We start from the raw sequence: 15676 nt of genomic DNA, 5'->3' as shown, positions 1-15676 counted from the left end.
TATAAAAGAAGGGACAATGGTAGAACTATCCAGAAAGAAGGTATTGAATTGGATAACAGGTACGTGGTGCCACACAATAGATATTTATTGTTGAAGTATGGCGCACATATAAATGTTGAATGGTGCAATCAATCTCGATCAATCAAGTACTTATTTAAGTACGTTAATAAGGGTCATGATCGTGTGACAACAGCTTTTTCTCAAAGTGTGCATGAGGAAGACTCATCGGCTATTGATGAAATAAAAATGTATTATGATTGTCGATACATATCACCGTGTGAAGCTGCTTGGAGAATTTTTAAATTTCCAATTAACCATAGAGAACCTTCGGTAGAAAGACTTTCTTTTCATCTACCAAATGAACAAACAGTTATTTTCTCTGATGATGATCCAATTGATGATGTTGCCAATAGACCAAGTGTAAAGGAATCATAGTTTTTAAGCTAGTTTGAGGCAAATAATACATATGAAGAAGCAAGAGAATTAACTTATGCGGAATTTTCTCTTAAATTTGTGTGGATTAAAAAACTAAAAAAGTGGAAAAAAAGAAGAAATTCTGTATTTTCAATAGGGAGAATATTCTTTGTACCACCTGGAAGTGGAGAGCAATATTACCTTCGAATGTTGTTGAATGTCATTAAAGGACCTAAGTGTTATGAGGATTTACGCAGAATCAACAATCACGAACATTTAACTTTTAGAGATGCATGTAATGCACTGGGTTTATTAGATGATGACAAAGAGTATGTGGATGCCATAAAGGAGGCAAGTAACTGGGGAATGCCATCATATCTTAGGGAATTATTTGCCATGTTACTATTATCCAATTCAATGTCATGGCCAGAATGTATTTGGGAGGCAACATGGATTTTATTATCAGATGATATCTTACATGAAGAAAGAAGAATATTGGATAATCCAGGTATACAAATCAACCTTCTACTTCAGATTTTAATATTATAAAATTGTTAGAATATTTTTACATTATTGGTGCATACAAATTAAATCTTAGTCTAATCTACAATCTACATTTAGGCTTGCAAATTATGAGCGATTAATTATTAATATATTTTGTTGGAGACATAATCGATGTAGCCTTCCAATGAAGTAAAGTAACATTAATTTTCTTTTACTATTTCTGAAGGAAGTTATTTTGCTCTTATCTTTATATGACTCATGACAATTTTATATTTTTATAATTAATTAATTAATTATGTAGTTTTGTTATTTTAGAGGCTGAGCTAACAAACGATGAACTAAAGAATCATTGTCTACAAAAGTTGGAAAATTTGTTGAAAGGTTGCGGAAAAACGTTATAAGATTTTCCAACAATGCCAAGACCGATTTTCAATGAAGAGGAAGTTGGCAACACCAATAGACTCATCTGTGAAGAATTGCGTTATAATAGGTGCTCTTTATCTAAGGAACATGAAGAATTATTGGTTAAATTGATAGTAGAGCAAAAGTTAGTTTATGACAGAATTATCACAGCAGTGCATGAGGACAAAGGTGGATTCTTCTTCTTATATGGTCATGGAGGAACCGGGAAGACATTTATTTGGAGAACTTTGTCTTCTGCCATAAGATCTAAAGGAGATATTGTGTTAACAGTTGCGTCCAGCGGAATAGCATCTCTTTTGTTAGCAGCAGGTCGAACAACTCATTCGAGATTTGCAATCCCACTCAATGCAACTGAAGATTCAACATGTAATATCAAACAAGGTACTCCTTTATCAAAATTGATTGTCAAGACAAAGTTAATTATTTGGGATGAAGCACCAATGATGCATAGATATTATTTTGAAGCTCTAGACAGAACTCTAAGAGATATTCTTAGATTTAAAGATGCATCCAATTTAGATCGACCATTTGGAGGAAAAACGGTTGTTCTTGGTGGTGACTTTAGACAAATACTTCCAGTCATTCCAAAAGGTACTAGACAAGATATTGTTAATGCTGCCCTTAATTCTTCATATTTGTGGAATCACTGCCGTGTCTTAAAGCTAACAAAAAATATAAGGTTGGAAGGAAATCAGGTGGATTCACATTTGAATGATCTAAGATAATTTTCTGATTGGATTTTAGCAATAGGTGATGGTATGATTGGAAATTCTGTTGATGATATTGATAAAGTTCACATCCCTGATGATCTTATCATAAATAATTGTGGCGATCCAATTTCTGCGATTGTGGAAAGTACATATCCAAATTTTTTAAGTCATTGCAGTGATATAACATACCTGCAACAAAGAGGAATTCTTGCTCCCACTCTTGACATGGTTGAATCAATCAACGAATACATGGTTTCACTAAACCAAAGTCAACCAAAAACATTTTTGAGTTCCGATACAATTTGCATGTCAGACGATGCTTTTACAGGTTTGGAACACGTACATACACCTGAATTCCTAAACACTATTAAGTGTTCTGGAATTCCAAATCATGTTATCACTTTGAAAGTGGGTGTCCCAGTGATGTTATTGAGAAATATAGACCCATCTTCAGGGCTATGTAATGGAACAAGATTAATCATCACTAGACTCGGAAATCGGGTTATCGAAGCAAAACTTTTATCGGGAAATATGGCTGGACAAAAGGTCTTCATTCCGAGAATGTCATTAACTCCATCTGATGCAAGAATACCTTTTAAGTTCCAACGAAGGCAATTTCCAATAGTTGTATCCTTTGCAATGACTATAAACAAAAGTAAGGGACAATCTTTATCTCATGTTGGGTTATATTTGAAGAAACCGGTCTTCACACATGGGCAGCTTTACGTTGCTCTATCACGAGTTATAAAAAGAAAGGGATTAAAGATTTTGGTTTATTACGATGATGGAGAAATTTCAAATGAAGCAATAAATGTAGTTTACAAAGAAGTTTTCCGTAATTTACTTGGATAATGAAAGAAAATCTGATCTGAAAGTTCATAACATTTTTGATTCTCATGCTTCTGTCTTTGCTAAACCATATTGGAAATAAACTTCAGAAACAATAGTTGACAACTTCAATTGGTATGCTTATCTGTTATCTCATCATCATTAGTTGTTACTATTTTGAGTTACTTTGAACTAATAAATTCTTAAGGTTTAAATATACTAACAAACAACTCGCAAAGTTATATTTCTTCCACTAATACACGGTACTGCTCTTGCTCCAGATTTCTGGACTGTTTTTGAGCTATTTCGGCAGCAGGTTTCAGCTGGAATTTTTCGACTGTTTTTGGGTGAGAAAGTCGCGGCGTTTCGGACTGTTTGCTGCTGATTTTCGCAGCTTTTTGGAGTATTTTGAGGCTGTTCTAAGGCTGTTCAATCAGAAGTTAAAGGTTGGATTTTTCACATTGTGTGCAGGAAAAGATGGCAGAAATAGGGAACTTATCGATAATGGTGAAGTCGCTTGGTCGTGATTTCGAAGAGCAAAAAGAAGTAGTGGGGCTGTTGGTGAGTCTATCAGATGTTGCTGCAGTTAAGAGAAGAGTTGGGAGAATCCAAGGATGCATTGTCATGTTAGTTGCAATTTCTAATGGGGATGATCAAATGGCTTCATATAAGTTTGGTACTGATGTCATTCAATTTATCTATGCATATTACATCTTCATTTAGAGCAATGGGTCCTTTAATTAATTTCATCTACACTATTGACCATCCTTGCGAAAAATTCCATCTTTCTGGTTAGAGTTTACTTACACCANTTATATAAGATAAATAACATAATGTAATAACACTAAGTTAATCCTTCAAAAAATGCTACTTTGACGACATATCCAATGTTTTAAAAGAGGAAAAATATGAATACACACATTACTAAACGTTGTTTACTTTATTATATGTAATTCTCATGTATAGTAATACTTTACAATCTTTTTTTCGTCTTTTCAAATGAAAAATTAATGAGGAATCTATATATAGACATGTAGTAACAAATATGAATTCATCCAAAGTAGCCTCGCAGTACAATATATCTTTATAAATGAAAATTTAAACTTCAGTTATGTTCCTTTCCGTGAGTATAAACTATTAATAGATATTTATATTGTTTGGCCGCGGCAATTGTTAAGGAAGTAACATACAAAAATAATATGGCAGCAACTATGTTATGATTGAAATATTCTCATAAATTTTACTCACTCTGTTAAACTCCCATTATAACTTTTAAGAAATTTTGTATATTGCTTAATATAATAAATAATATATTCAACCAAAAATTAATCGATAATTATATAAGTACCTTTGATTTAATAGAGATTTTATTATTGTGTAGATCGTATTCACACATAATATAAGAAATGTTCCTTATTAAACAAGGCATTGCATGGGCTTAAATAATTATTCGCAGCGACTAATTCTTCACGTTTCTTGTAACACTAATCTCCAAGTTGAGCCAAATTTTACTTGCTACTAAACTATAAATGTGATTTCATAATCTCTTTCTCTCTATATCAACTTGGGATGGACGGTTGATTTGGTATATTATTGATGAAGCTATATATAGTTTTCATGTAGAACTAACATGGAAAAATAAATCAAATAAATGTAATTTTATTTAATTTGTGATTGCTTTCGGCTTTTTCTCGGGCTTCGATTTCTAAAAACTTAAATTAAGCCAAGGAAGCATGTAGTTTGTAGTGGAAATCAGATAGTTTATTATATGTGGCTACACATACACTTCTGTTACTTACTCATCATTTTAATGCATACATAATTAAATCACATAATTATAGTAAGTTAAGTTAAATTAAATTCTCATTGTACATAACACAATATCTTACGGGAATTTAGGCTACATAAAATATTTTTTCCTACCTTACTTGCCTTATTATAAACTTTCGTCGATCAAATGGTTTAAATTTTACGATTGATCAAGTTATAAAAATATGAGCTGGTTAAGCAACTAAGTTAATAATTTATTATATTTTTTTCTTCGTATTTTCCGCGCATCGCGCGGGTACTATACTAGTTACTGTTAATGGTAGAGGATGTACTGATATTTGTACGGAAGAAGATCAAGGTTTGCATGACAATCATGTGTTGATTCTTAGAATCTGATGTAATTTATGGTGCTCAACAGCAGTCAGTGTGATATTCAGTGAATTAGATCAAGTGACAACTGATATTATTTTAGTTTAATAATTGAATTTAAAAAATGAGAAAGAAAAAAAATAAAAGGCATATTGTACTAGTTATATTTAAAAAAGGTGAACAAATATTTACTATTCAGTTATTTTTTCTTATTGAATAAAAAAAAGAATAATAAAAAATAGTGAAAACAGTAAATGAAATTAGATTATAAAGAGAAAAAGAATATAAAAAAAGAAGTTAAATGAAATTAGAAAAGAAAAAAGGAAAAAAATAAGAAGAAATCGAGAAAAAAGAAAAGGAGAAGAGAAAGAAAAAAAGTAAAAAAGAAAAGAAAAGAAGTATAGAATAAAAAAAAAATGGAGAAAAAAGAAAAAAATTCCAATATCTAATCTTCTTGTTAGAAGTTCACGTCAATTGGCCTTTTTTATTGATAAGATTCTTCAATTCTCTTTCTCCCTCTCTTCCTCTATTCAAGGTAAAATTTTCCTTCTCTTTTTCTGCAAAATTACTTGCGTAAAATCACATCCTTAGCTCAATTTTGCTCTTCAATGCCTCAAATTTTAATTCTTGTTATATATATATGCTAGTTGGTTCATTGATGCATTTTAGAATTTATTGCGTTCTGCAAAAATTACTTGAGAAAAATCACATCTTTTGCTCAATTTTGCTTTTCGATGCCTTAAAGTTGAATTTGAAAGTTTCCATCTTTTTTGGGTTTTCTCCAAATAACTGAAGAAATCATATGTTCATCTCCATTAGGTTTACTAATTCTAAAATTTCTAGCCTTGTAATGAAACTTTTTCTTGGTTCTTTTTATTATTGGTTTTACTAATAGAATCATTAGACATTTTCTGGGTTTTGGTCAAATTTTGGAGATAATCACAACTTAATCTGTATTAATGTTTTGGAATGCTCAAATTTGTAATTTGTGATTTTTTGGTCATACTCGTAGAGCTGCTTATCTGAGCAGTAATGGCTTCCGCGTCAATGTTGAACTCACCTTGTAATATTGGAGCTGTGAAGTTTGAGGTGAAAGTGAAGCCATCGCCAAATTTGTTTTGTGCACGGCCCTGTATTTGGTTGAATCGGAGGAGGGTGTTGACCATAAGGGCTAGCAGTGAAGGGCATGATAATGGGTCCGGTTCAGGGCCCTTGAGAAAGATGGGCTTGACTGATGAGGAGTGCGAGGCTGCTGTGGTTGCTGGAAATGCGCCTGAAGCTCCTCCAGTTCCACCAAAGCCGGCTGCACCTGCCGGTACTCCTGCTGTGTCTTCACTGGTTAGTTTGAGACTTATCATTACTTGTAATTTTTTTGAATGTCCATTTTGGAAATGGTGAGCAAGTGTTCAAAACATCCATCTTTTTCATTCTAAGCTGCTGAAAGTCAGTTTCTAATTTCCTATCAAATTGTTATCAGAATTAGATATGAAAGAGTCCAGAATGTTCTATTTGTTTTTAATTGAACTTGCCAGATGTATTTGACTGTGGTGTAATTACATTTCTTTTACATTGTTTCTGAATGACAACTAACTTACCAACTCTACATGAGAATAGCAGAAGATGTGGAGAACAAATATGATGTGATAACTTAGTCACAATTGGGTACAGGCATCTCAATAAATGATAACTAGCTTAGCATATAAAACTTTTTTTCACCTACTCAACTGAAATGATAGGATGGGAGTTTCATAAATAATACTTAGTATGGTATTGGAACACTGCGAAACTGATGCTGAAGGGTGTTATTACATTTTGAGGCATTACCTAACCTTTTCAAGATTTTGTGTAACATTTTCAAGAGTTCCTGCTACAGAAAGCCTCATAAAGGAAAGCAACCACACTTTGATAAAATTATATCGAACTATAAAATCTTGAAGTGTACGTATAAGGTCTAACAACTTCTTGGAACATCTTTGGCTTTTCTTATCTGGACGCAGGGTGTGGAATGTTTAAATTGATACTTGCAAATTAAATGACATTTATGTATAGGGTGTTTCTGATAATTTTAGAAACGTCATAGTGTCTTAATTCCATTTACACAATCAAAACTTGACTTTGAAGATGGTGTAACTAAAGCTTAATCCTTCAAGTTTTAGTAAGCTTTCAGCGCATACCACATTTATTATTTAGTAAGTAGTATAGTTTTTACTTGTTTTTTGTATAAATGATATCATCTTGGTTGAATTGGCAGACTGTTGTGAATTTTTGGTGGTAACGTTTTTAATATTGACACAATACTGCATTGGAAGCTGATGTGATTGATTTTCTATGTGCCTGTAACTAATGATCAGATTTTTCTTGTATAGCCAATTAATAGGCGACCACGCCGTAATCGTAAGTCTCCAGCAGTTAGGGCTGCATTCCAGGAAACAAATATAAGCCCTGCGAATCTTGTATATCCACTATTTATTCATGAGGGTGAGTACCTGACTGAACTATGTTCTTCTTTACTAAAAAACCTCTCTCAATCTGTTTTTACAAATGGCACGCACTTGCAGGTGAAGAGGACACACCTATTGGAGCAATGCCTGGATGTTATAGGCTTGGATGGAGGCATGGTCTTGTTGAAGAGGTTGGTGACTCAGCGATTCCTAGGATTCTTCATTCTCCATTTTGGCTTTGCCTTCTTTGACCAGAGTTTCAGCATTTTGATTCCTTAATTCGATTCTTCTCTCCCTAATTGATCTGGTAGTATAATAAATCCACTTCCCCCTCCTCTTCAAAGTTTTAGCGGGTGAAAAATGAAGTGCCTGATGCGTTAGATCACATAAATAACAAGCAAACATACTCTATCAAGTATCTAATGTGCAGCATAGGTGGGAGGTGGTGACAAACGATGATCACTCCTGAAAGACCACCTTTTGTCTAAGGATGACAAACCGCTGCACCTCCACCTTGGGCCATAAGTAACTCTCTCCTTGATTTTGATATGATCGGCTTTGTAGGCATGCTTTGTATTGGTTTCATAGTGTTCCTAATTTGATGATGATGTGCTACAATAATTGTCATGTTGCTATGATTATGCTAAATCTTGCTGGTGATGTATTTTCCATTGTCTATGTTATTATGACTAGTATCATAACAATATTTCTACTATTAATGATAAAATTTTTGCAATAGCATTAGATTTACAAAACGCTATCCTTGTAGTAGGTTTTATTGTTTCTGGGCTGGGCAGATAAACCACTTGATCTATTAGGAACTGAGGGTGTTGCACATAGACTTGGAGCGTAGGTTATATAAAGACTATGATCCTTTTTGGGTATCACTCAATCTTGTCAGTAATATCAACAAACATGCATGTCTATGTTCTCTGTTCTATTTATATAGTTCTGAGAATCATACACACTTTGCTCTTCTTTGGCAAAATATCAAAATAACACTGTCAAAATTTCTGCTATTAGATTCGTTACAGTCACTTACTGTGTGTAATAATGGTCCCTACTTTGATTAGGATAGGCGTGCAAGCTGGACATGCGTTTCAGACTTCAGTATTCTAGATATATACAAGACTTCAATTTCAGCTACCGGAACTATGTTTAAATTGGGATTCAGGTCTAGATATTCATTTTCACTTTTAAGGGCTTGGGCAGGGTGAAAGACTGATTTATTCACTGGAAGAGGATTATTAAGTACTGTTTTGGTAGAAATTTCTGTAGGTGCAGGTATGAGCGCGCAGATATCAGGAACAAGGAAAAGAGTATAAACAGAGAAACAAAGAACTCATGTATGTACTTAAAAGCTGCTAATAGTTTAAGAATGTATAGGACGAGTCTTCTAATGGAGGAATCACCTTGGGACTAAGAACTGCTTTTGGCAATAATTGGTACTAAACAATTCTTATTGTCCTACTTATTAAAAAAAAATAAAATCTTCCTCACATGCAATACGTGAGGAGACTCACATTTGATAAAGCAGAAATTAAATACATGGAAAATAAATTAGATACTGTAAATCTGTTGTAACAGAAATGGGGTCTGCTAAATAAGAAATAAGGAGATATAAAGGGTAAAGAAATGGACAGGCTAAAATCTAGTGGGTGATAAATGGATAGGCTATTGGGTTTGTAGGCAGCAATTAATTCCTATGCTTGCTGCCTCGGACTGAGAACTAAACACCAAATGGAACTGCAGCATTTCTAGAATTTAACCAGCTTTCAGAATGTCACCATTCTATTTTATGCTTTTAGATGCCCATAAAAATTTTCTTAGTGCTTCAATTTCAATCTGGCCGTTTGCCAAAGATGGGTTGGTTAAATACTATGTCGCGCGGACTCTTCATTTTAGCCGCCACACTTATGTCGACATGTCACTAGTACCGGTAAGGGTGTGGGATTCGTACTGGGTGTGGTCAATCAAGATTGGGTACTTTGACCACAATCCATGGACAAATTTGACGAAAAATGAAAGATTGAATTTTAGTTGCTGCCTACTAGTGCTGCCTAGTGTCTACAACCTGAGAAATTCTCAAAATGAAAGATTGAATTATTGGCTGCTCTCTGTTACCTATAAGTTTCCACAGAATATTTCTCATAACTTTGGGTATTTTTATAGATCTATTTTTAGAATTTTGAATTATTTTTAGCCGAGTTCTCGCACTCATATTTGTACCTGTATCTGTATCCCCCGAATCTTAAAATTTAGATCATGAAGAATCCGACCTCTAGATCCGCACCCGAATCGGGTACCTGCACCCGAGTCTGAGCAACATAGGCTAAATATACAAAGAATATCATATTCACAAATTCATAATTTACTACAATAATAATGGCGCCTTTGCAATACTTTTGTGCATTTTCTTGAAACAATACATTTTTTCTTTTACAGGTCTCAAAGGCGAGGGATGTTGGCGTCAACAGCATTGTGCTCTTCCCAAAAGTGCCAGATGCTTTAAAGGTCTTCTTTTACCAGCATAAATTTCCATGTACCATCTGAATTGCGATTACATAACTTTTTTTTTTGTAACTTCAGACCTCTACAGGAGATGAAGCATACAATGAAAATGGATTAGTGCCTCGAGCTATACGGTTGTTGAAAGACAAATACCCTGATCTTGTATGTATATACACATTACCGGGTTTCATTTTATCTGCTTAGACTGCTAATTAAACAGCCAAATTTTGCTGTGGGGATGTCTGGATCTTCCTCTGATTTTTTATGCTCGTCGACAGGTTATCTACACTGATGTTGCTTTGGATCCATATTCATCTGATGGGCATGATGGCATTGTCAGAGAAGATGGTAATACATAATTTTCCATTCATCCCAGCCTAAAAGGAAAACCATTTATTGCAGAATTACATCGAACCAACTATGTCAGTTTGCTAGATACATACCAAACCAAACCAAATTTAAATATACAAACAAAACCAAACCAAATAGAATCGGTTTCATGATTTCAGTTTTTGTCGGTTTATTCAGTATTTTATCAAATGAAATACAAATTCAATCCACAGCTAAGGATAAAACTTCTGGTATGTCAATTTATGTTTAGCAAGAATCCAACAGAAAATGGACCCCAGGGCTTAGTTCAAGTGGCAAAGGTTGAGGGACTTGTGACTAAGAATAAGCATAGTATTTAAGTGGAGAAGGGTGGAGGGGCTGGCCCATTATCCCCGTTTTCGAAGGCTGCGGTAGGTCGGCCCCAGACAGATTTCTCTTCATCAAAAACAAAAAAAAAAAATCCAACAAATAGATGAACTTATTATCTGTTGAAACGTCCGTTGGTGAGAAGTTCACTGTGAGACATGATAGCTATTCAAATTCATAAATTAAACAATGATCTAACATCCATATATACTTCCAAACTCAACTAACTTTAGTGAATAAAACAATAAACAAATCACTCCTAGATAACTTCAATATAAAAAAATAAAAGAATCGAGCAAGGACCATGAATATGTTTAGACGACTTTTTTTGTTTGCTAAAAATATATAAAGTTCTTACAAATCTCAGTAAAATAAATAGTAAATTGATTATATATATAGTCAGTTCAGTTTTTTTTTCTCCTTTCTAATAGTGAACCAAACCTAACATTGTGGGTTTTATTTATTTAATACTCAAACCCAGAGGCGGACCCAGGATAAGAATGATGGGCACTGTTACAAAGAGGTGAATCTAGAATTTATATTGACAGGTTCAACCTTTAGTTCTTACCATGAATCCATTATCACTTAGAAATTGCAGGTTAAAATTAAAAAAATTCTTGTAATTTTGGTAATTTTTAACATATAAATATCTATACTCCATATAAAAAATGCCGGAATCATTGATCCGTGCTACATCATCTACTGCTACTAGTTTTAATTATATAAAATTTTGCAATGACAAAAGGAGATCAATGATCTCAATGTGTTAGATTTGGGGATTTTGAATGAATAACCAAATAAAAAAAGAAAGAAACAAAAATAATATTTAATTAAAATACAAGAGGGACACTAGACATGCCTACAAACTGAGATTTGAACCTCTAACTTCACTTGTAAATAATCATTGCACCATAGGACTCTTTGAGCTTGGGTGCAACAACAATAACAACAACAATAACAACAACATACCCACTGTAATCCAACAAGTGGGGTCTGGGAAAGGTAGAGTATACGCAGACCTTACCCCTGCCTTTAAGAAGGCAGAGAGGCTGCCTTAAAGGAATTTTTAAGAAATATAACATTATTATACATGGTATCGAGAGAGGAGCATGGTTTCACGTGCCCCATGCTCCAACACATAGATACGCCCCTGCCCAAACCAAGTCAAAAGGCATGCCCGTATTTTGGTCTCAACGGTTGATAGCTTTAGCATGGTGTCAGTTGTGAATGATCGTCAAAATTGTGTTGGGAAATTTGTACTTGTCCCCCGTTTGATTGTGTATCTCTTTTCTCCATCAATGATATTTCCTTTTCCATAAAAGGAACTTAATTGGACTAATATTCTTGTTAATGGCAGTCGAGGGAAGACTGAAAGTATAAAGACAAAGAAGCATGAAATTTTTTGCCTTTTGTTGTTTCTTATGAATGAATGACCACACATAAACAGAGTTAAATTTGACGTGCTGAATACTTAAGTTTCATTGAGGCATGGATTATGAACTATTTTTTCAACTGTAATGGCGTCCAGGAGTTATCATGAATGACGAGACTGTGCATCAGTTGTGCAAGCAGGCGGTTGCCCAGGTTATCTTTTATCTCATATGATATTGTTTCTTCATTCACACAATCTTCTCACTCTTTATACACTTAATGTGTACACATTGTTTGCTTTCACCTTAGTTGAGTTGCACCAGTTTTTCGTGGTCCTTGAAAATTATTTCTACGATGAGTTGCAGGCTGAGTTATCACCACCATCTCTTTCTTTTGTATTGTTTCAAGACTGAACATGATTTTAGTCATTACAAAAGTACAGAATTTGCAAATCAAAAAGGTTAAAGTCATCCCAGAGGGGACACAACTACATGAAGGGAGAAAGTACAACATAAAGGAACAGCTGGCTAAGTGGGTGTAAGAGGATGAAGGCAATGGCGCTGCAGCCCTGGCAGGGGGAGATTGTCAAAGAGAATAATGGATAAAGGAAAACGATCATTCAGTTTTATTATAAGCGGCAGTACATGTAGTAGTGGATACTCTGGAGCTTTTTTGCAAGAGTGTTTGGTTAGGAAATTCTGTCATAAAAGACAAGGGACCTCACTGGAGAGTTGCTCGAATACTACTTTTAAATCTTCTCTAAGTGAATCCTGTAACTTGCAAAACGGCTTCGGTTAGTCAAACCAGCTTGCCATGAATTCTTCTAGGGTTTTCAATTGCTGCTCTAGTGTCTACTTGTTTGCCTTCATATCCACAAGAATCCCACTAAGAGCTCAAAACAACAGAGAAGAAGGAACCAGCAGCGCACCAAATATGCCAGAAGTGTACTATAACAGTAAAGCAGTAAAATTCAACATACAACATGGAATAAAATATCCTAAAATATAATTGGGTTGAGTAATCCTTCAAATTGATGATGCTGCTCTTGAACTTGGCTTCTCCTTGAACATGTAATGCTTTTCAAACCTAAAAACATATATGCATCAGGTGTCCGTTTGTCTTTTCCGTTGCAAGTTTTTATGCTTGCATCCAATTCGTTAGAACTTCTAATTAGAAATGCAATTTCCAATCTTGTTACTCTCCTCTTCTTTGCCTTAGGCCAGAGCAGGAGCAGATGTTGTCAGTCCGAGTGACATGATGGACGGTCGCGTGGGAGCAATTCGAGCAGCTCTTGATGCTGAAGGGTTTCAGCATGTCTCTATCATGTCCTATACGGCAAAGTAATTGTCAAAACTCATAAGTTCTGTTATGCAAATATTATATATTTGTTCTGGAATATTTAGCTGTCTGCACATTGATTCTCTATTCAGTTAAGCAGCTTTCCTATGTTTTGCCTTTTCCTATATTGTACATTGAGCAGCATGATTTCCTTCGTGCCTAAATGGATAAACAGCATTTTATAGTAATTTTCTCATGTCATTGTTTAGTATAAGCACTGACTGGAAGCTTTAAAAGAACTAGTTCCTTTCGCGCAATATAACTTTGATAATCAGTCATTGTGATGGTTTCGGGCACTAGTAGTCTAATAACTTAGAATGCGGACTTTTTTTTGCAGATTTTCTTCTTTCTTTTTATAGCTTCTTTGTTATTGAAACTCGACTTCCATCTCTTTCTCAACTTGTTAGCTTGAACCATAATGCAGGTATGCAAGCTCGTTTTATGGACCTTTCAGAGAGGCTTTAGATTCAAATCCACGTTTTGGAGACAAGAAAACGTACTGAACAACAAACTAAAATTGATTTTCCTTTTAACAGATATATCATTTATTATATAGCTTACTTTTCCTTGAACTTGGTTTTCACATGCAGTTATCAGATGAACCCTGCAAATTACAGAGAAGCACTAGTTGAGCTGCAAGCAGATGAGTCTGAAGGAGCTGATATTCTTCTTGTCAGTACTGCTTTTGTTGTTCTGCAGAATAGTGGATGTATACTACTCATTCTGTTCTAAAGTTGCTTTATTGCATATCAGGTTAAACCAGGTTTGCCTTATTTGGATATTATAAGGCTTCTTCGGGATAAATCTGCCTTGCCCATTGCTGCCTATCAGGTACTCAAATGTTCGTTTAACTTGTTTGTCATCATTCAAAATTTCATTGAACATTACGTGATGCTCAATCTTAGCGGTACTTGTCAAAAGCGATGATCTAATTGTTGCTCCGTCAGAGCTGTAACATTATGAACTGATGATGAAGCAGTAGGCTATATTGAAGGCTTTAGAGGGGATAAAATGAAATATCTAAGGTCGCTATGGAACTTCAGAACATTTGTCTTTGCCTTTGTGCTTAAGATGGTTTACTTCATATTCAGCATTGTCATTTAGATGGATTGCAGTAATAAGAAATCCAACGAGTTCACTCAAGGTTTTCAGTGCTTCTGTGTGACCAATTAGAGATCTCGTCGATTTACTTATCCTTTGAGTTCTGGTTTTGAACAGTATATTTATAAAGGGTTTTGTAGTTTGAATCCTTTGTACAGCCTATACAATTTTTTACTATGGCTTCTTAGGAGAACAGAAGTTTGATATTGTGAAACCTATCAATTCTTAAATACTGATCCAACTCTAGAGGACAAATATGTATACCGACAGACAAAATGCTTTATTCAGCTAAGACAAATGTTTACTTGGTCGTTGTCTCTAATGTCATTTCTGATTCTTGCCCATGTTTTTTTTACAATTATAAGGGATTTGAGTAAAATGAAAGCCTTCTTTTCTTATAAGTGACCCTTGCTTCCAAATAGAGCTGAACGCTTTGCCAAGTGAATCATTTTGATGAATGAGGCTTTGAATCTCGTTTTTTCAAAACTGCCGAATTGTTCAGTTCTGTTAAAGTATAAGAGTATAAATAAAGTAGCATGCTGATGTATTGATGACAACCATTGCTAGTAGAAAAGAAATGAAACATGTGAATAGAAACTCATTTCCATATTCTTTATGTAATGCCCTATTATTGTCTTCTTTTACATCAATTATTGCCAAATATCCTTGAACACTAGTTTTTGCCTTCGATTCTGCACTATCATTTTCTAAAGTTTCTGGAGTTTCTTTCTCTATAGGTTTCAGGTGAATATTCGATGATTAAAGCAGGTGGGGTTCTGAAAATGATTGATGAAGAAAGGGTTATGATGGAATCATTGATGTGCCTTCGACGAGCTGGAGCTGACATCATCTTGACCTATTTTGCTCTGCAAGCTGGTAGATGCTTGTGCGGAGAGAAGAGGTGAAAGCTAGCCGTACCATAAAAGGAACGTGCATGTGTACCAAGAAGAATTTTGAGCGAGCTCTATAGATTAGTTGATGTGAGTTTATTTTTCAAATGTAGCCTGAATTTGACTATCTTCTTTCACTATTGTCTAATTTTCTTGCTAACTCAAGCACGAATGAGTTTAGATTATTTGAGTGAGCTTTAGAGGGAGGCTATTGTCTCTTTGTAACCATTTTGTGCATTAGTTGTTATATTATTATTTATAAAATAATAACAGATCAGTAATTTGTTTAAACTTCCACAATTTGGCAGTA

The 15676-nt window shown here is 34.4% G+C and overlaps 2 protein-coding genes across 2 annotated transcripts; both read left to right on the top strand.

Moving 5' to 3' along the window:
* The first annotated feature begins 1331 nt into the window (after window positions 1–1331).
* LOC109208224 (ATP-dependent DNA helicase PIF1-like) lies at window positions 1332–3602 on the top strand. The gene is made up of 4 exons (XM_019371288.1): window positions 1332–1932; window positions 2086–2886; window positions 3161–3252; window positions 3351–3602. The coding sequence occupies exons 1-4, from the start codon at window positions 1332–1334 to the stop codon at window positions 3600–3602; spliced, it is 1746 nt and encodes a 581-aa protein (XP_019226833.1).
* Window positions 3603–5447: 1845 nt separating this feature from the next.
* Window positions 5448–15676, top strand: LOC109208229 (delta-aminolevulinic acid dehydratase, chloroplastic-like). The gene is made up of 13 exons (XM_019371296.1): window positions 5448–5553; window positions 6031–6356; window positions 7385–7496; window positions 7577–7650; window positions 9905–9973; window positions 10049–10132; window positions 10249–10318; window positions 12195–12250; window positions 13256–13377; window positions 13800–13871; window positions 13966–14047; window positions 14129–14206; window positions 15214–15676. The coding sequence occupies exons 2-13, from the start codon at window positions 6051–6053 to the stop codon at window positions 15379–15381; spliced, it is 1293 nt and encodes a 430-aa protein (XP_019226841.1). The 5' UTR covers window positions 5448–5553; window positions 6031–6050; the 3' UTR covers window positions 15382–15676.

Source organism: Nicotiana attenuata, unplaced genomic scaffold (assembly GCF_001879085.1).
Source record: "Nicotiana attenuata strain UT unplaced genomic scaffold, NIATTr2, whole genome shotgun sequence".
NCBI lineage: Eukaryota > Viridiplantae > Streptophyta > Magnoliopsida > Solanales > Solanaceae > Nicotiana > Nicotiana attenuata.
Note: the sequence above shows the minus strand (reverse complement) of the source record. Positions and strands in the feature narration are given on the sequence as shown.

Bases quoted from the DNA above. Each gene is read 5' to 3' on its own strand.
- LOC109208224 (XM_019371288.1), top strand. From the start codon at position 1,332: ATGCCAAGACCGATTTTCAATGAAGAGGAAGTTGGCAACACCAATAGA. The intron at 1,933-2,085 runs GTACTAGACAAG...ATTGGATTTTAG, and splicing joins ACTTCCAGTCATTCCAAAAG to CAATAGGTGATGGTATGATT. The intron at 3,253-3,350 runs GTTTGCTGCTGA...CATTGTGTGCAG, and splicing joins AAGTCGCGGCGTTTCGGACT to GAAAAGATGGCAGAAATAGG.
- LOC109208229 (XM_019371296.1), top strand. From the start codon at position 6,051: ATGGCTTCCGCGTCAATGTTGAACTCACCTTGTAATATTGGAGCTGTG. The intron at 13,378-13,799 runs GTAATTGTCAAA...ACCATAATGCAG, and splicing joins ATCATGTCCTATACGGCAAA to GTATGCAAGCTCGTTTTATG. The intron at 14,048-14,128 runs GTCAGTACTGCT...ATTGCATATCAG, and splicing joins AAGGAGCTGATATTCTTCTT to GTTAAACCAGGTTTGCCTTA.